We start from the raw sequence: 19,567 nt of genomic DNA on the forward strand, positions 1-19,567 counted from the left end.
CAATCAAATGTGTCGCGCTTCTGTGTTTTGAATCGGAGGGTAGTTTTAACCGACGCCGTTTGTGGTGAGGAGAAACACCGACGTGTGCGCGGATTTTTTTTCTTAAAAAAAGCGAAATAAACTGTCATACCGGCATGGATTTGGACTCTATGAAATATGCAGAATTGCGAAGTCTCGCTAAGGAGCTGGGACTCAAGGCGAACATGAAGGTAATGAAGCGGTACTTTTAAAAATTTGCTTCTAGCGGGGTTATGGTAGACTTACCTTGTATTCGCTAACGGTAGCTGGCTGTTCTCTAACGTCAACGTGTGTTGGGCAGACTACACTCAAATGCATTTTTTCCCGTTTTTTTTCGGCAACATTAGGCCGACAAACTTCTGAAGGCCATAAAGCAGCATTATCAAGAAGAAAAGAACAAAGAGGCGAAGGAGCAGGTAACTTACTGCTGTTTTGTAATGTATTGGCTTTGTTGTCAGCATCTCATGTGCACAGCGCTAATGCGTTTATGACTGTTCCAGGGGCAAGATATTAATGAGGAACCTCAGGAGAAATCTGAGGTTGTCCTGGATTCAGCTTGCAAGGAAGAAGTTTCCAGCACTACTGGGTTTGTGAACACACGTCGAGGTAAAGGAAAGGGTAACAAGAGAAAAATCTCTGATACTGCGACACCGACTAAAAGCGATGCCAAGATGCCTCCAGTTGCTGCAAAGGTATTATACATTACACTGCATTCAACATAAATACATCTGAAGCACTCTATATCCCTGTGCATAGGGTTGCTTTGCAGCTGTTTAAGTTCTTTGCATTCTGGAGGTTTAAAACCTTTATGCTTATTTTTCTTTTTAAGGATGACACTGAAGCTGATGCACTTACTGCACCTTGCAATGCCAGGGGTGGTAAGAAGAGAAAGGTGTCCTCTACAAACGATAAAGAAAAAAATGAGCCTCCTAAAAAGATCCAGACTGCTGACCGTGAGGAGCAGCAGCTACAGCCTGCCATTAAGGATGAAGCACCAGTGACTGCTGAAACAGGTTAGCAATAGTTGATAAAAGCTGATACACACTTATGTTTTCTTCCTTGGACTTTACGATCATGTACTTTTGCACAAATTTTACCTTTAAAGGTCTGTGTCCAGAAAAGGCACCAAAAGGGGCAAAAGCTGGTAGAATTCCTCGTCTCCAGCAGAAGAGTAAGCCTTTGTTGAAGCCTGTTACCCCCAGTAAGTTTTGTTTGTTCCTCTTTCAATGATATGGTTCTTTTTGTGCTTGATTCAGCAAAAGCTTTTTTGGAGTCTCTGCTATGTACAGCAGAGCCTGTCCTACTTTATTTCAGAGAAATGTGTACATTTTCCTGTTTTCTATAGATGCACAACTATTTTGCTTGAGTAAATAAAGCCTTAATCGATTAAAAAGAAACCCCCCCCCCCCCCCCCCCCAAAAAAAAATGCATAAATAAATCTTTGAATATGTTATACATTTTATTTGTTTATCCAGATTTCAAAAAACTTCACGAGGCTCATTTCAACAAGATGGAGTCCATTGATTCCTATGTTCAGCGGAAGACGAAACAGATGGAGACGTACAGAAATTCAGTGAAGGAATTAAAGGTGCCAAATTATCTTGGCTTAGTTTTATTCAGGAAAAATTAAAGGTAACTTTTACTTGAACTTTGTCTTATTTTTATTTTTTTTTACCTGTAGAGTCTGTCAGACAAAACTAAACTGCTGCAAGTTGATGGCAAAGATCAAGTGGTAAGCACCACCATCTACTGGTCACCCACATTTGATGTATATATTGATTACTTCTGAAGCACACTAATGACACATGTATATAATCCCACAGAGGGCAAATCCAACTCGTGCTTCCATGTTCAGCCCTGCCCCAGTGAACAAGACACCAGGTGGCAAAAACCGCAGGCACACTGTGCTTTCAGCCACCAAAAAACCTCTTTCAAAGGAGGTCACCTCCTTCAGGCCGTCTGTTCTTTCTACTCGCAGGATCAATGTTCGGTGAGTCACCGTTTTATCCTCTGGCCTTTTGATACAACAAATCTAATGAATTTCTTCGGGATCTGTGTCTTTTAAATGGACAAAAGTACTGAGCCACAGTCTTTTAATCTTCTCATTAGTTATCAATCACTTTCGCACAGGTGTATAAAACTTATGACTTAGCGATGCAGTCTCTGTTTGCAAACACTTGTTAAATAATGGTTCATTCTAAAGGATAAACCTGAATTCAAGAGTGGATATTCCAAAATAAACTTTAAGTGGTATTGCAAAGTGGAAACATTCAAATTTAAGTTTTGTATTAAATCTAATGCTTTAACCTGTTAGCAGTCGGACGTACCGCCCACGGTACATTGGATGGTTTAGGGGACTAATTGGTTACGTACAAAAACTTATCAAAAAAGAAGCTAAACATGTTATATATATTTGGAAAGCTGAGATTCTCGTGATTCGAACGATGTAAAGCATTTCAAGATAGAATCAACATAGCAGGTACAATTAGTGTTTATGTCAGGCTGCCAACATCGAAAAAAAACAATAACAATAAGGTCTGTACTCACATATAAAGCACCTGTTAGTCCACTGGTTCATAATATTCCAACAAAAACGGTGTAGTTAGACTGCCAAGAGTCCAGGCAATCCAAATCAGTCCAATATTTAGTCTCTGAGACATTTATATGTTGATAAACATCCACTGAATGTAATAGTATTGTTTCAAAGTAGCCGGCGAATAATCCTATTTTCGGTGCTTCCTGAAGCATTAGCAGCTCTTGACATGTAAATATTCCGGGTATTTTGATCTCAAAATGGCCGCTGACCTCTGCACTTTCGATTGACACCTCATTTGAACCAATGGGTGCTTCACACAGGTGTGAACTATGGAACGCCAGGACTGCCATAATGAATTAATTAAATACACCATTAAATAATTAATTAAATGTGGCAATAATTAATTAAAATTGGAATTAATTAATTAAATAAATAGTTATGATATATGTAATTAATTAATTATTGACACATTTAATTAATTATTTATGTATTTCACGTTTTAATTAATTATTGACACATTTAATTAATTAATTATTGACACATTTAATTAATTAATTATTGACACATTTAATTAATTAATTATTGACACATTTAATTAATTATTTATGTATTTCACATTTTAATTAATTATTGACACATTTAATTAATTATTTATGTATTTCACATTTTAATTAATTATTGACATATTTAATTAATTAATTATTGACATATTTAATTAATTATTTATGTATTTCACATTTTAATTAATTATTGACACATTTAATTAATTATTGACACATTTAATTAATTATTTAATGATATATTTATTTCATTTTGGCAGTCCTGACGCCTGGCTCTCATCATGAAATAATTTTATCTGTCAGCCTCACCCATCAAACTCAGGGGGCGGGGTTAACGCTGATCGAGTCAAAACCATTGCTTTGGCCTGGTGGCCATTGTTTCTAGCACACAACAACCGGCATGTGGAAGCTAACAGAACTGAGCTTTGAAAAACCCTGTTTGTGTGTTACCAAATACCGTTTTAATATTTTTTTTAGCCGAGAATGTAGTGGTTTAATCTTCATGTGTCTGGTCGGTTTGTCAAGATACAGCCTCTTTGCAAAAGTGTTTCGATGATTTCGGAGATGTCTGCCCAGTCTCACGGCAAAGCGTGGGATAGACCCGCTCGCCTCGCAAGCAATCCCACCGACAAAGCGCAGGCCCCGGTACACAGCTGTAGTAACCCCCGCTGACTTCTTTTACTGAGGTTATATTTATCAGTGTTTTATTTCCTGATGTTCTTATGTGTCCTACGTGTTTCAGTCGCCAATTCTGAATTATAACTAACATTAAAAACATGTTTAAGGAGGAGAGAGAGCAAATAAATCTGTTTAACATCTGATCTTTGGGTTTTTGTTCAGTAATCAGCGTGACCTGTGTATAAACACATAAAAGAGATAACGTTGGTGTTTCCGTCATGTAGTAACTGCTGGCTTTAACTGTACAAAGGTTGTTCGACACTATGAAACACATACAGACTTCATGATGTTCGGCTAATATTTTTATTGTGAATATTAATCATGCTGACCTCGTTCTGTACACCACGCAGCGAGGTCAGCATATCCACGATATCCTCAGCTCCATGAGTTAACACAAAGTTTCCCAGCTGACTAACTGCCAACTATTCCAGAGACGTGAAAATATACAGCATAAAGAAAAGTGTAAGAGACTCAGCAGCAGATTAGAATAACAGTTTGTGGCGTGAATAAGACACGGCGGGACCACGGAGCAACGTTCAGAGTCATCTTTATTTACATCTCACCACACCACAACACCCCCAAACCCCTCAGTCCCCGTGTTTTTAACTAGGCGGGCGTGATTAAGGATGCCGTGCAGGTGTGTCCGCCCTCCCTGCACGGCACCGCAGACCACGCCCCACCACATACCCCCATCGCCCGATTGAGGCCGGGGAGCCATCCGGCCGAACCTACTCCCCCACCGCCAGTGGGAGAGGGAATCAGCCCGGACAGCTGGCACCCCCAGGCCCCGGCCAAGCGACGGGGAGGTGCGAGTTCAGGCGGCCGCCCGCGAATCCAGCGGCGCAGGCAAAGCTGGTTCGGAAGTCGGACACGTGACAGGTGCACCCGGTGCGGCCGGCACAAGCGTGAGCCCCAGCTCACAGGTGGCTGGGCAGAGGTGTGGCGTGTACAGGCCTCTGGTGGTGGTGAGGCCGGTCTGGCGAGCACGGCGATCTCAAGCGTGGCGCCCACCTCGCTCGCCAGTTCCACTCGAGCAAGCTCCCCTGGCACTGGGACCTCCAGCTCCTTGCGCGGCCCCTCCGTCACCGCTGTCGCTCCCTGCTGGAGCAGCCCATAGCGCGACTCCTCCGTCACTACTGCTCCCTCCGCCGCCACTCCCGGCTCGAGCAGCCCCTCGTGCAGCTCCTCTTTCTCCAACCGGCGCAGACCCTCGCGCACCTCGTCTGCCGCCTCCAGTTGGAGCGGCTCATCCACCACTCCCGGCAGGAGCAGCCCTTCACCTGGCTGTTCCCCCTCCTCCGGCAGGCGCAGATCCCCGCGCGCCTCGTCTGCCACCTCCGGCTGCTGAGGTGCCTCACGCGGCTCCTCCACCGCTTCACTGTCCTCGGGACACACCTGTGGGGGTGGCGCCCAGGCCCAGAGCAGCGCCGCCAGCTCCCCAATCCTTTCCAGGTGCCGCTCGGACTGGTCCTGCAGCTCTTCCTGCTGGCGACGCACCTCCGCCGCCTGCTCCCGCTGGGCGGCCGCCATTTCGGCCACCCTCTGGGCCAGCTCCTCCATTCCCTGGCTCCGATATGGACCCGCCGTGCTGCCTCCTGGGTTTCGGCACCAATGTGGCGTGAATAAGACACGGCGGGACCACGGAGCAACGTTCAGAGTCATCTTTATTTACATCTCACCACACCACAACACCCCCAAACCCCTCAGTCCCCGTGTTTTTAACTAGGCGGGCGTGATTAAGGATGCCGTGCAGGTGCGTCCGCCCTCCCTGCACGGCACCGCAGACCACGCCCCACCACACAGTTATACATTTAATAAATCACCAAATGAATCCAAGAAACGAGCAAACCTGTTCCGACAATTTGAATTTGTATTCCCTCAGCTGCAGACTCGCTGCTGTTTAAATGTTTGAAAAGGAAGATTAGATATAAACAAACGTCAAACATAGACTCAGTCTGCCTTCACATTTGATATGAGGCCAGCACGTATAGTGGCCTCAGCAGGCTATTACTGAAATACACGTGCTATATCATAAACTATGATATAAACAGGGAGGTCCTATTAACATGTTTAGTTTTAAAGGACACCTTCCTGCCTTTAGTCTCATTCATGAGCAGTATTCGTTTTCTTCTAACATCCAGAAGTCTGCACCATGTGTTTCATAGTTTGTAACAAGCCTTTGACAGGTAAACATAACATGACCGAAAAAGCAAAAAAAAAAAAAAAAAAAAGAGTGTTGACATAAGAAGAGAAAATTCTCTCAATTATGGAGACAGGCAAATGGTTCATTTATGTTTGATGTGTGTTTATTCCTCCCTAAATATCGTCGGTGAAGTTTGCCATGCACGTCAGATTTTCCTGCGCATTTTTATACCTCTGCCAACAGAGAGAGAAAAAAAAAATCACATTCTAACAGACAGCTGGTGCTTAGAATACAGTTGAATAACTATTAAAAAACAGATGATATTTAGATGATAGTTCAGTCTAACACATGTGCCAGTGGTTCATTAAACGTCTGTGAAACTATGCAGTTATGAAACGTAACTTTAACCTCAGCCAAACCGATTTGCTCAGTTGTAAATAAAACAGCGAAGTAAACGTGACCCGACAGACAGAACCTGAGTGAATGAAGTCCAGCGTTTAACCACTGAGAGCTAAAACTCAGCTGAGGTTTGAAAGCTGTGTGCTGGTGATTGGACATCAGCCGCTGATGAAGCTGTTCGCCTATAAAGTGCTCTGTAAGGAAACAAGCTCCAGCAGCTCTGCGCTCGGGGAAAATACTATATTTACTTATCTTGTGCAGTTAAACTGTGACTATCACCAGGTAACTAGGCGTGTTTCTTGAATTAGCAGCAGGTGTTAAACAGCTGACAGATGCATGCAGGTAAACTGAGGGTCTGCTGAGCTGATCGCTGGTTTCGTGAGAAAAATGTCAGCTCGTTCTTTATGTTACAGAAGCACAGAGACACAAGACCAGGCGGAAAGAGACGATCGTTCGGTGAAAATGAGAATCTGCGAATGCAACATGTGGAACACGGAGAGTGGAATATGTAAACAAACCGGTTAATGTACCCCCTCGGTGCACTCTGCATGCTAACTGTTAGCAGAGCTAGTGAAATCTCTGAAAACATCTGAGCACTTTTGCAAACATGTTCTATGTTGACAACCTGACCAGACATACGGCGCGACATTCGCGGCTAAAACACTGTTAAAAGTGTAGCTGGTGACAGAAAAACGGCCTGTGATTTGATCTGCATTCTGGGATACCTGGCTGCCCCAAGTCTACACAAGCAATCGATTATCTAGGATCGACCTGTTTTGACTTACTTTGCACGGCAACCAATCAAATGTTAGAGAAGCTGCATGGGCAGCGTTAACCCCGCCCCCTGAGTTTGATGGGTGAGGCTGACAGATAAAATTATTTCATGACGAGAGCCAGGCGTCAGGACTGCCAAAATGAAATAAATAAATATATCATTAAATAATTAATTAAATGTGTCAATAATTAATTAAATGTGTCAATAATTAATTAAATGTGTCAATAATTAATTAAAATGTGTCAATAATTAATTAAAATGTGTCAATAATTAATTAAAATGTGAAATACATAAATAATTTAAATGTGAAATACATAAATAATTTAAATGTGAAATACATAAATAATTTAAATGTGTCAATAATTAATTAATTACATGTGTCATAACTATTTATTTAATTAATTAATTCCAATTTTAATTAATTATTGCCACATTTAATTAATTATTTAATGGTGTATTTAATTAATTCATTATGGCAGTCCTGGCGTTCCATAGTGAACAAGCAGCGATAGCCAAACACAGCTGGTGGTCAGCGGTCTGGCCAGCCCCCCTTTGATGGGCAGTAACTTCTTCCAATTGTGGCAGAGTGTCAAAATGATTGGCGTATCAGATAGCCAATGATCTTTAAAGAAGATTGATATGCAGCTTAAGGGGGAGGACACTTGTTTTTCCCCTTTTATTTGCATGCGCAAAAGGTTTTTGTCACTCGTGCGCTTTTGCGTAAACTTTCATAGCGACGACAGCGTCTGTGTTCATACAGCATTTTGAGAGAACTTGCGACCAAAGGAGCTTTGTAAGTACAAAATGGCAAAGAGGAAAACTTACTTCTCACTGGAAGAAGTCCTCGAACAATGCACTCGGCGTGACAGTGATCAGTCGGAGGAAGATATTTCCGAAGAAGACAGTGATGTTTCCTTTGTTGACTCGGTAGCAGAGGATATTTTTTTGGATGGAGGAGACGCTACTCTCGACATGTAAGTGTTTATTATATCATACAATGATATTACTGTTTGTATGTGTGCCTTTGTGTGTGTGTGCGCCTTTGTGTGTGTGCGCGCCTGCTCCTCTGTGTGTTTGATGCGTTTTTACTAACTCCTGCTGTGTTTATATTGTTTGTTTGTGTGTGTGCATCTTTGTGTTTTGATTGTGTTCTTACTAACTCACGTCGTGTGTCTTTATATAATGTATGTATGTATGTGTGTATATATATATATATATATATATATATATATATATATATATATATATATATATATATATATATATTTTTTGTGTGTGTTTTGAGGTGTTCCTGCTAACTTATATCGTTGTTGTTTTTTTTGTATATCACAGACAATCATCAGAATCAGATGAACTATGGGAGCCAGCCAGTAAAAAGACAAGTACAGAGGAACACGATGACAGCATTTCGTCAGAAGAGGAGCCACATCCTTCCACTTTCCAAAGAGTTTCTGGAAGCAGAAGGCCAAGAGGGAGGGGAAGAGGAAGAGGGAGAACTGGCAGCAGTCAAGCTGAGATGCCAGCCAGTACATCTGAAGAGGGATGGAATGATACAGATGCTCCAGACATAATACCACCACAGCCCACCTTCAGGCCCATCAAATCACCAGGACCTCAGATCATACCTACAGCTTCATACACACTTTTACAGCTTTTTCAACTTTATTTCACAAACTCCATGTTGCTGACAATAATTAAAAACACAAATGACTTTGGATCAACATGCCACAAGCCCTCTAACCCATGGATTGACTTGACTTTACAGGACATGTATGCTTTTATGGCCATGGTGATTTATATGGGTCTGGTCAAACTCCCTGCAATCACTGATTACTGGCGAGGTAGTAAACTGTACAGCCTTCCATTCCCTAAAAAAATAATGTCTGGTAAGAAGTTTCAAAGGATCTGCCGCTCCCTTCACCTAAGCAGTTTGGAGGACAATGCTGCTAATGAGCAGAGAAGAGGTACGGCAGATTTTGACCGTCTCTGCAAAATAAAACCATTATACACGGAGATGAGGGAGGTCTGTAAAATAAACTATAACCCTGGCCAAGAAATTTCCATTGACGAGCGAATGGTTGCCTCCAAAGCACGTATTGGAATAAAGCAATACATGAAAAATAAGCCTGTTCGCTGGGGATACAAACTTTTTGTTTTGGCAGATTCGAGCAACGGATATACATGGGACTTTTTCGTGTATGAAGGGAAGCTGCAGGGAAACAGTGGCAAGGGACTAGGTTATGAATCCGTGATGGAGCTTATCGATACACGGTTGCTTGGCACAGGATACAAACTTTTTGTAGATAATTTTTATAGTAGTCCCTCCCTTTTCTGTGACCTCCTTCAGAAGAGGATCTGGGCATGTGGAACAATACGAACAAATACAATTGGATTTCCAAAAACCAAAAAAAATTGCCTGGACTCTAAATCTCCCCGTGGCAGCATAAGATGGATCCGAAAGGACTCCCTTCTCTTCGTTCAGTGGCGAGACACAAGGGATGTGTTCCTGTGCTCAACCCTCCACACAGCCCATGCTGGGGACACTGTTCAAAGGAGAGTTAGAGATGCAGATGGACACTGGGTGCTGAAAGACATCTCTGTTCCACCAGCAGTGAAGGAGTATAATCGGTATGTATTTTATATTCAACAATCTATATAACTATTATGTTATTTATTTTGTTTTTTGGAAATCCAATTTTGTTTGTTCTTGTTATTCAATTCTGTTTGTTCTTGTTTTTTCTGTCAATGCAGGTGCATGGGTGGGGTGGACCACTCCGATGCCTTGATAAACTACTATAAAGTCATCCACAAGACTCAGAGGTGGTATAAGACATTTTTTTATCATTTTCTGGACATTGCTGTTGTGAATGCCTTCCTGCTTCACAAGAGCATCACAAAGGGTAAAGGAGAGGTACCCATGCACCAAAAGGCTTTTCGGGAGACACTTATTGAGGAGCTGGCAGCGGCAGCTGGCAGCCTTGCTCCATCGCCCGCACCATCACCCTCTCCAAACAGAGCACATCACAAGCCTGTGCATATCAGTGGACACAGCACCACAGGTCGTCTGAGGTGCAGACACTGCCAGGCAAAGACACCAGTAAAGTGCTCCTCCTGTGATGTGCCTTTGTGCTTTTTGCCAAGTCGAGATTGTTATAAAGACTGGCATGATGCCAATGATCTCTAAAAAATATAATTGTAAAAATACATTTGTGTGAAAAACTATATATATATTTATACACCCACAGATGCATATACATAATGTGTATATATAGTGAGTTTTAATGCCATAATACTTTTTTTTCCCTTTACATTTGTTTTGAAATTGAAAAAAAAACACTGTATAATGTTTATGCTCCTGTAATTTTGTAAAGTATTGACAATAAATCTGGATGTAAGAATAGCTCTGAGTGTAAGAATAGCTCTGAGTGTAACCTTTAATTAGAGACCAAAATTAGGACTGTACATAAAAGCATTCAAGAATTACAGCCTTTTATGTGTTGATTGTTACAAAGGGCCATTTGGAGTCTCCAAGTGGCCTTTTTTGGGTAGCGCCTATACATAGACCTAAATAAACTTGCATAGAACACTCATTTTCTAAGATATTGTTATCAAATTTGAATTGTGGCTTGGTAAGGCTTCATGCTTTGATCCTGTTGTGTTTTCCAGCTAATACCTCACAAGGTAGGCATCTGCATGCATTCCTTACAAAAAAAAACTTGGGCGGATTTTTTTTTCTCTCTTTTTTAGTGTGTTCAAAGTTCTATTACTCAATAGCAGTATGACATAAAGTGATTCTGACACCTCAGGAACAAACTACAGATTGTCTCCTTTCAAAAGAGACCAAAACCATGCATATACTCCAAATGGTTCAAGAGCAGCATGCAATTTATTTTGGATATGCCTTTTTCACAAATTTTAGGCAAAATTTGTAGGACTGCTAAGGGGTTTTAATGAGAACTGTCTACATACAGGTTCTCAGAAGCTACTCATGACAATGAATATAAAAGGTCACTGGTGAAGACACCTGCACGCATGTCACCCTGCGTGGCTTCCAGCACCCCGCAGAAACCGACTGCCAATGGATTAAAGCCCAGCAGTGTCAAAACTGCATCGTTCTCTGCAACAAAAACTCCAGGTACTTTGGCCTTTCAACCCTTGGAATGATATATTTGAAGTATGTTTCTAAAAAGTAGATGATTATGTTTTGTTTGTTTGTTTTTTTTGTTTGTTTTTTCCCCCCCTCTGAAAGGACCATTTGTTTTCACTGGCAACACAAGCACTTCAACAACGCCTGGCACAAACAAGAAACCCAGCTTTGATCTGAAGGCGAGTCTGTCACGTCCCCTCACCTACAAGCCTCATAAAGGTATAAAAATGTTCTCATTTTCCCTGTTCGTGTGAAACACCATTTGATTGGACAAGATGTAGCATTGAGTTATTTATTTTATACATAGGTAAACTGAAGCCATTTGAAGATGTCAAAGAAAACACGGCCATGAACAAGTCTGTCTCAAATCCGCACCAGGAAGCTTACAAACAGCACAAAGTCCAGTCAAGGTAGGTTTTTAATTGATGCTGAAAATTCTCCCATTGCAGTTGGCTCATGCCACATCTCTGAATATCTTTATTCTTATTTTAGGCAGGGCAGGAGAGCAAAGCAGATACAAGATCGGAAGCAGAAGAAAGAAAGTATGCTTGGGGCAAGAAGAGGCCTTGTCATGGCATAAAATATTGTGCCTGCTTGGGGCCGTTTGTAAACCCTGTTGAAGTGTAAATATTTCATTGTCTGCAGCTTCAGTTTCAGCATTTTGTAGCCCCTATAGAAAAGTAGTAGAAGCTTACATATACTGTCCAGCGTCTTTGAGGTTCAAATCCTGCATTTCTTTTAAATACTTTTAGCTCAAACGCTAATACCTTTTTTAAAAGGATATTTTGATGTGATATAAGTCTGTCCTGTTTTGCTGCATTTTGAAACTACTAATTAAAAATTTCATTTGCTTTATTACTTTGCTAGAATTGAGGCACTCATAAGACCCAAGATCTTGTCTTTTTATATTTGTTCTATTGTGGTATTTAATACATAATTTAATAATAAACGGTCTGCACAAGTCATTAATATTAATAGTTTGAAATCTATAATGACATTACAGAAATGGTGTCAATATAAGTTCAAATTTTTCCCAACAGTCTGACTGCAGCATTAACCGTTCTTAGACTTCTGGGTTCCTCTTGTATGCTTCATAGGCAAACTCCTCTGTGTGTGCATAATCTTTGCAAACACCAATGAAATCAATTTCAAGCTGGAATGGGCCATCAGCTTTGTCTCCCAAAGTAAACCCAATGGTGTTAACCTGTAAATACAAATATGAAAAACAATGTGAAGGCCACAAGCTAAAAAGGGATTAGGGTAATGATACATCAGTTTTATCATCACTTTGTGAGGGAATTTTTCTTTGCACTACCTTGTCCAGCCAGACAGGATGCTGGTCATCTTGTACCCTCCCTCGATGTGTAAGGAAGAACTTGGAGAAAGGTATCTGCAGAAGAGCATTTGAAGTCAGGCTGATCAACGTATTTGATACTATCATGCCTCTTAAACAGACCTATATAGATTTATTAAATAATTTTACTTTAAAAAAACAAACAAACAAACTTCACCTTAACATCCTGCCAGTAGGGCCCTCCTCTGGTATATAGGAAATAACAGTATATGTCATCCTTCTGGTGAGAGAAGTATGTTTCTGCTGAGACGTTAATCATCCATGGGCGACCATCACCACGTACACGTAATTGCAGAGTGTTAAAACTGCTCCAATCATGGTGTTTTTTTCTGTCAAAGGAAGCCTAGAAGACACAAAAGACTTGGAAATTGGCATTTACATAAACTTTCATTGATAAACTGCAATGGGGGAACCCCCTCCTCCCCTCTGCATCCATCCTATATTATGTTCTAAATGAAAAGTAATCACGGGAGGGAGACTAATCTCTCTCTGCGCTACTGAATTCAACAAAAACATGGTATCCAGCAGTTAACACTAACCAGAGGCTGCTTTGAGCGCATAGTGCAGTATCCACTGTAGCGTGTTTCTCCATCTCGTGGGGGAGTAGAGCTCAGTGTCCCGTACAGAAAACAGGTATTATTGTTCCTTCCCAGCTTCAGGTAAGCTTCACTATGGCCTCCAATCTCACGATCAGAGGACACCGTCCACTCCCTCAGGCTCTCTGGACCTCTGAACTCCCATACAACTCTGTTCTGCTCCAGCATGTGCTCAACAATCGGTTTACCCTCAGGGCCAACCCAGCGGTCGGTAAACTCCTTTTTTAGGAGTGTGAAATGTTTCTTTATCCCCTCCAAACCTTTTGAGAAATTAAAGTTAATCTTTTGCCAGGCAAACTTGGTCTTTTTGGGCTGGCCAGGTCGTCTGTATTCACCCTGGATCACAGCTCTTTTGGGCACAGTGAGAGGAATGATGGAGGGGAGAAGCGGCTGGTGGTGGAGGATGGTGCTCAGCAGCCTCCCAGAAGGGAGGTGTGTGATCCTCGGCAGGGACATTTCAACGCTGATCTGCAGGTTTCACTGCTGAGATACAAAACAGAGTAACAGAGTCAAAATGAATATAAATAAGAATATGTTTCTCAAAAACAAAATAATGGCCTGACACACTTAAAACAATATTTATATCGTTTTGTATAATTATCCAATAGAGGGCATTTAAAATGTCCCACTTCAAACAACTATATTTATGTAGAAAAATGAAAGGTTTCTTGTTTGAATTATGTGTTCATGGGTTTTCTTTACGTATAATCCCATTTTCACACTTGCTCACATATCGGCAAGTGTGAGCAGAAGTTTTGGCAGTTTGCTGGTCTGGAGCATTCACATGTGTGTAAACACAATGCTGATGAAAAATGACATTAGCAAAGATCATAAAGAGGTTTCTGGAAGGGTTTTACAACGCGAAAAATTATTCACAACAGGGAAAACATTAAAGACAGAGAAATTCAACCCAAGACACTTACTAGAATAGGGAGGGGCATTTCTATAATCACACTCTCACTTCTTAATTCGATCACCTGACTCCAGGTTGTTTCGGGAGAGGTCATGAGGAGGTTTACTTACTTTTTTCTGTCTACACAGTTGGTGAATAAAGACTGTTACCTCTAAGTCCTTAGAATTAAAATTGATTGCGTGCTATTCGTTTAGAATGACTGTCAGATACATTTCGAATTATATTTGTCTAAACACACAAATTAATCAAAAGCTTAACCATACTGGAATGATTGAAACTGTTTACTTCGTGGAAAGAATTACATGACGTAAACTACAGTTAATAACTTAACACAGTGTAAACTGTTTACATTTACCTTGACCACGATGTAGAAGCAAATGTCTCGTAGATACATCAGGGCTTGTTTGGGTTAGGTTTCATCATACACTATGCTATGAGGTACAAAAGAATATATAGACTGCCGGTGTACGCTGTCCTAGTAAAAATAGGTAAACCAACACGACTGAAATTCCTTCAGCAAACCTTCGACCAGAAATGTCACTGAATGAGCCACAAGGTAATCACTCAACACAGCTTCCGTGCATCAAAGATTACTGTCCTGACTCCTGTACTCATATATGGTTCCTCTCTCTGCTAACTGTATATGCTCTTATATCCAGCGGTTCCGTTTCTGCGGTATGTTCTTTGGTTGAATCTTCGTATTTAATACACAGGGACCAAGAACAGAAATTTTTGTTATATCTCACTTAAACATGTTTTCGTTAATCAAGCTGGTAATACAGGCGCGCATGCGCAGTGCCGCCTTTGTGTGATCGACTCCGGAGTTAGCCAGGTAGCAGCGACAGCTATCGTAGAGAACATTACATTAGACGACACAGTGGTAGCTAGTGGGTTAGCTCTGCAGCTAATCATGGTGAATGTAAAGAAGCGGAAAGGTCGAGTCGTTATTGACTCTGACTCCGAAGACAGCGCTAGTGACGATAATTTAGATCAGGTAGGTGTTATTTTTACCCTTTTCCCCACCGGTGGATTCTGAAGTTGACAACAGTTTCAGGCTGACGCTAATGTGTGCTAGCTGATTGCGTTGAGTGGGCCTATTTTATTTACAACCGCTGTTTCCTTTGTGATAAAACACTCAAATCTTAACACGGAGCTAGGTTTCTACTAAGCGTTTACGGGTTGGTACTGGATAAAATGGAAAGTGTTTGAGTTTGAACAGAGCCAGCTCGTTAAGTTATGAAAGGTACCCAACGCTTGCAATCATGCAGTATTAAGTAGCCATGAAAATGCCGCGCCGTGGGCCTTTGACTGGTTTCGAGCCGTAAGCTGCGTGACTGCAGCCGTGCTCTGTTGAATAATTGGTGCGTTAGCGTTCAGACTAAACTGGAATGGAGTGTGTTGTTTGTTTGTTTGTTTTTTGATAAAGTGAAATCGTTCTGGAGTCGCGTTTGCTTTAGTCAGAACATTATCTCCTGCATGACGTCATGAGACGAAGTTCTATTTCGGTGGTGTTGTTGTCAAACTGGAGCTGGCAGAGAAACATGTCAGTCTGAAGAGCTGCCAACGCTGTTTACATCACCTGTAAACTCACGTGTATTTGACCCGTTTGTTCCCCCCGAGAAAACAGAAACTGTGACCACAGAAGATCAGACTGGGTCAGTAAGACGAGCTTCTTTGGTTGCTCAAACCGTCAGTAGGTTTGATCGTGCGTGTTTTTTGACCAAGTGCGGATTAATATAGTTATCTTCAGTAGTTGCACGGTCTTTGTGGATTTCGAGAAAGCGTGTGATAGGGTGCCATGAGAGGATCTGTGGTGCTGCATGAGGAAGTCAGGTGAGGCTGGTGCAGGATAATGTATAAGGACACAGACAGTAGTGAGGTGTGTGGTAAGAGAAAGGGTTTAAGGTGGGGATGGGATTACATTGAAAGATCTGCTCTGAGCCCCTTCTTCTTCTCAGTGTTGATGGACAGGTTGACAGGTGAGATCAGGCAGGAGTCTCCATGGACTAAGATGTTTGCAGATGACATAGTGATCTGTATTGAGAGCTGGGAGCAGATGGAAGTAAATCTGGAGAGATGAGGAATAAAAGTCAGTAGAACCAAAACAGAAAACGTATGTGAACGAGAGGGAAACAGGTGTAACTAAAGCTGCAAGGAGGTAGTGAAGATACATGCATTTAAATACCTGATGTTAACCATCCAAAGCAACAGACAAGAGAGGTGAAAAAGAGAGTGCAGACAGGGTAGAGTAGGTAGAGATGATCACTGATCAGTGGGAGTGATCAGAAAATGCCAAGATTTAAGGGGGGGTACATCAAAGGGACAATTCAGATTGAGCAGTTTGGAGACGGTTAGAGATGGTTTGGAAATATGCAGATGAGGGATAGTGGATATATTGGAAAAAAAGGTGTTGAATATGGATCTGTGAGGCAGGAGAAAAATAGAAGCCACAGATGTAGTTCATGGATGTAGTAAAGGAGTACATGCAGGTATTCTAGGGATGGTGTGAGCTCAAGGCAGATGATCCACTGTGGTGAGCCTTAAATTTGAGGAATGAGGTGTCGAATGTTACCAGAGGCATTGCTCGGGTCTTGAAACTTTGGGTGATTAAAAGGACCCAGAAATATTTTGGATTTTCACTTGATAACAGCAACTTTTTAAAGTTGTTAATTAGACATTATAGTAAAATATCATACTCTGTAACAGTTGCAATCAAGTGTGTTAGCCTGCCTTTCTTTTTTAAGTACGCAATCAGTTCTCCTCCTGTCCAGGATATAAAAAGAATCAGTATGCACTAATCAGACTCAAATATTCTTCTTATTATGGCACACTTTGAATAAATAGACATGCATAGCTCTGAATAGCACAACAAATGTTTATAGGGTAAGTTACATAAAATGCACACAGATGGTTAATTGTTTCCTTCTAAAATATGATTATTCACACAGTATATAGTTTTGTGTCAATAATATTATGTTTGAAAAGGTAATCTATGCTACATAGTAAATTGACTGTTTTTTGTATAGCACTATTTTATTCTGAGGACTCAAAGCGCTTTATACATCTTGTCTCATTGACCTATTCATAAAAGGACCTTTTCTATGGTTAAGTGCTTCCTATCTAGCGTTCACACTCCGATGGATATATCTGAGAGCAAGCCGGGGTTAGTATCTTGCCTAATGATATTATCATGCAGACTGGAACAGCTAGGGATTGAACTACCAACCCTGTGATTACCTCCTGAGCTACAGCCACCCACAGAGTATATATCCATATTACTTAAACGTAAGCACTGAGGTTCATACTTGATTTTGCGTATGCATAATAATTTAAGATCTTTTCTTGGCAATCATGAGCTTCACAGCGTCACACTGTAACCATAGTTATTCATTGTCATGCATGCCTGTTTACACAGTTTGTGAGAAAGACGACAACGCTGCTGCTGTTTAAGCCTGACATTAATCTGAGCAACATGCATCAATTCATGTTTACAGCATGATAGTGTTGTTGGTATTTCTCAATAGTACCCTCATGGTCTGAATAACCAAATTTGTTTTGTAATTGCACTAGAAAATGGATGTGTAAGACGTCTGTGAATCCGTGGCACAATGTGTCAAAGATGACAGCCAGAACATGCATGTAGGAGAAGGCATTTTAATAAGCCTCTAATTCACCAACCTTATTTTGTAGCCAAGGCGCCGTTCTTCTCATGTCCAGTCTCTGCGCTGGTTCTTCCTGCAATGCTATTTTGAGATTGGTTCCTGGAACTCCTTTTCTGAGCACTTCAGTGTGGATATTAAAAGTTTCGCCATGGACCTTAAACACTCAAGCAAAATTCACAATGAGTATAATCGCTGCTGAAGAAACTTGGTTTGAGTCTCCCAAAGATTGAATTTGAGTTTTCATTGGAAGAGCCAGCAGTTTCCGAACCCAAATAAGTCAGGTCATTGGAAAATTTAAATTAGCTAAATTTAAGTTAAGGTTTTTGATTTTTTTTTTACAAATTGAATTTCTAGATCTTTTTAACATAGAGATGAACCCTCAAATTAGCCCCAAAGCAAACATTTCAAGACAGCGGTGAGGAAAGCTCCTTTGTAACAAGAAGAGACCTCCAATAGAAGCAGACTCAGAGTTAATGGATATGTGTTTGGCCAAATTATTGAGGACAATAACTGCAGACGTACATGGCTTTCTTTGGGTACAGGTAAAAAGTAGAAACTGCAAGACTGAGAGGACTTGTTAATGATATGGAGCAATGGTTAATAAATGCATGTAAAGCTAAAGAGATGCCCTCAGTGTTTTGGAGGAGCTATAGTATAACAGGTTGTTTTCACAGGCATGTGGCTGTGAATCTTAACATTAACTGCAGGAGCTGTATATGAAAATGCGGTTGTTTTTCTAAGCTGAATTGCGAATGTTCTCCACGCTGCTTGCTCTTTAGTACAAATACCACATGTCTTGCTTCATCCATGTGAGAATATAGCAGTTTTGTCAGGCTTTACATTCTTTGCTGCTCTATACAATCGGTAACCTTGAATAAACCAAATGGAGTCTTTGTTAAACAAGCAAGCTGCTATTGTGAACTTCACGAGAGAAACCATCTTTGACCAGTGTCCCGACTTGATCCTCCCTGCATTATATTATGTCACAGGGAAAGAAATTATATTTAATGAAAGCTCTCAAGTGAGAGAGAGAGAGAGAGCATAGTTTTGTTTTTCTTTTTCTACATTTTATAGTAGTGGAGTATGCAGGTTCACTTTCTTTTTGTGTGTTATCAGGTCTGTTTGAGTAGTTGTCTTGAATAACCGCATTAATGAGGCAAGTTAATCATCAAACTAGTATCAGAAGGTGTTTTGAGAAATACAAGGCACATGTAATTTTACTTCTGGGAAACAGATTGCTGCTAAATAATAAGAAAGAGAAGCTTTCCATGGGTTTGATCATTAAATTTAAAGTGTTCTACTTCTGCTGACTTTGTCCCACTATATGAATTTCAGTTCAAGTGGCTTGAGAAGTTCTGTCCATTTGTACTGCAGTATGGGTAAATAATTTTTTTTTGACCCCGTTGCTGAATTTTTATGTTTGCTCATTTATAAAGAAGTTCTTTAATTTTCTTGGCTGCTGCTTGGCAACTCAAAGCTTCAGCTCCCTTCACACTTTTCAGACTGGCTAGGTCACTGCATTATCTTAATCTGCTGCTTCTTTAGCCACTCCTGATCCCTTGGTGGTATGCTTTTGTCCATTGTCATGCTGGAAGACCCATCCACGACCTCTCCGGAGTGTTCTGCCTGACGGAAAGGGTCTCTTATCTAAAACTCTTCACATACCAGAAAATCTTCTGGTACTTGACTCTTCAATGTAGTGATGTTCTTTACCCTTAGTAGAAAAACAGCCCCAAAGCGTAATGTTTCTACCTCTGTGCTTGGCTGTGGGCAAGGTGTTTTTTGG

At 41.0% G+C, this 19,567-nt stretch overlaps 3 protein-coding genes across 6 annotated transcripts in view; 2 read left to right on the plus strand and 1 right to left on the minus strand.

Moving 5' to 3' along the window:
- Nucleotides 1-42: 42 nt before the first annotated feature.
- Nucleotides 43-12,114, plus strand: nusap1 (nucleolar and spindle associated protein 1). Its single transcript, XM_085441458.1, has 12 exons — nucleotides 43-209; nucleotides 366-434; nucleotides 519-710; nucleotides 848-1,031; nucleotides 1,124-1,219; nucleotides 1,494-1,606; nucleotides 1,700-1,750; nucleotides 1,842-2,008; nucleotides 11,081-11,244; nucleotides 11,359-11,475; nucleotides 11,564-11,666; nucleotides 11,749-12,114. The coding sequence occupies exons 1-12, from the start codon at nucleotides 135-137 to the stop codon at nucleotides 11,834-11,836; spliced, it is 1,419 nt and encodes a 472-aa protein (XP_085297584.1). The 5' UTR covers nucleotides 43-134; the 3' UTR covers nucleotides 11,837-12,114.
- ndufaf1 (NADH:ubiquinone oxidoreductase complex assembly factor 1) overlaps nucleotides 12,038-19,567 on the minus strand; it is a 20,573-nt gene continuing 13,043 nt past the window's right edge. Inside the window, exons 1-6 of one of the 3 annotated variants that reach the window (XM_085441460.1) lie at nucleotides 17,798-18,051; nucleotides 16,041-16,187; nucleotides 13,150-13,689; nucleotides 12,768-12,953; nucleotides 12,572-12,646; nucleotides 12,038-12,460 (exon numbers count right to left, since the gene is read on the minus strand). In XM_085441460.1, coding sequence (XP_085297586.1) covers nucleotides 12,320-12,460; nucleotides 12,572-12,646; nucleotides 12,768-12,953; nucleotides 13,150-13,662 — 915 coding nt within the window. In that variant the 5' untranslated portion in view covers nucleotides 13,663-13,689; nucleotides 16,041-16,187; nucleotides 17,798-18,051 and the 3' untranslated portion in view covers nucleotides 12,038-12,319. Of the gene's footprint in view, nucleotides 12,461-12,571; nucleotides 12,647-12,767; nucleotides 12,954-13,149; nucleotides 13,690-14,474; nucleotides 14,540-16,040; nucleotides 16,188-17,797; nucleotides 18,052-19,567 lie in introns of those variants that run through there. The other 2 variants (XM_085441459.1, XM_085441461.1) reach the window with 2 other exon arrangements.
- The window catches only part of rtf1 (RTF1 homolog, Paf1/RNA polymerase II complex component), a 16,140-nt gene continuing 11,163 nt past the window's right edge, over nucleotides 14,591-19,567 (plus strand). The window contains exon 1 of one of the 2 annotated variants that reach the window (XM_085441456.1): nucleotides 14,591-14,675. In XM_085441456.1, the coding sequence (XP_085297582.1) occupies nucleotides 14,664-14,675 (12 nt within the window). In that variant the 5' untranslated portion in view covers nucleotides 14,591-14,663. Of the gene's footprint in view, nucleotides 14,676-14,958; nucleotides 15,114-19,567 lie in introns of those variants that run through there. The other variant, XM_085441457.1, reaches the window with a different exon arrangement.

The sequence above is a fragment of the Copadichromis virginalis genome, linkage group LG19 (genome assembly GCF_057382275.1).
Source record: "Copadichromis virginalis isolate Kocher_CV1m ecotype Utaka linkage group LG19, C_Virginalis_male_GT1.1, whole genome shotgun sequence".
Taxonomy (NCBI): domain Eukaryota; kingdom Metazoa; phylum Chordata; class Actinopteri; order Cichliformes; family Cichlidae; genus Copadichromis; species Copadichromis virginalis.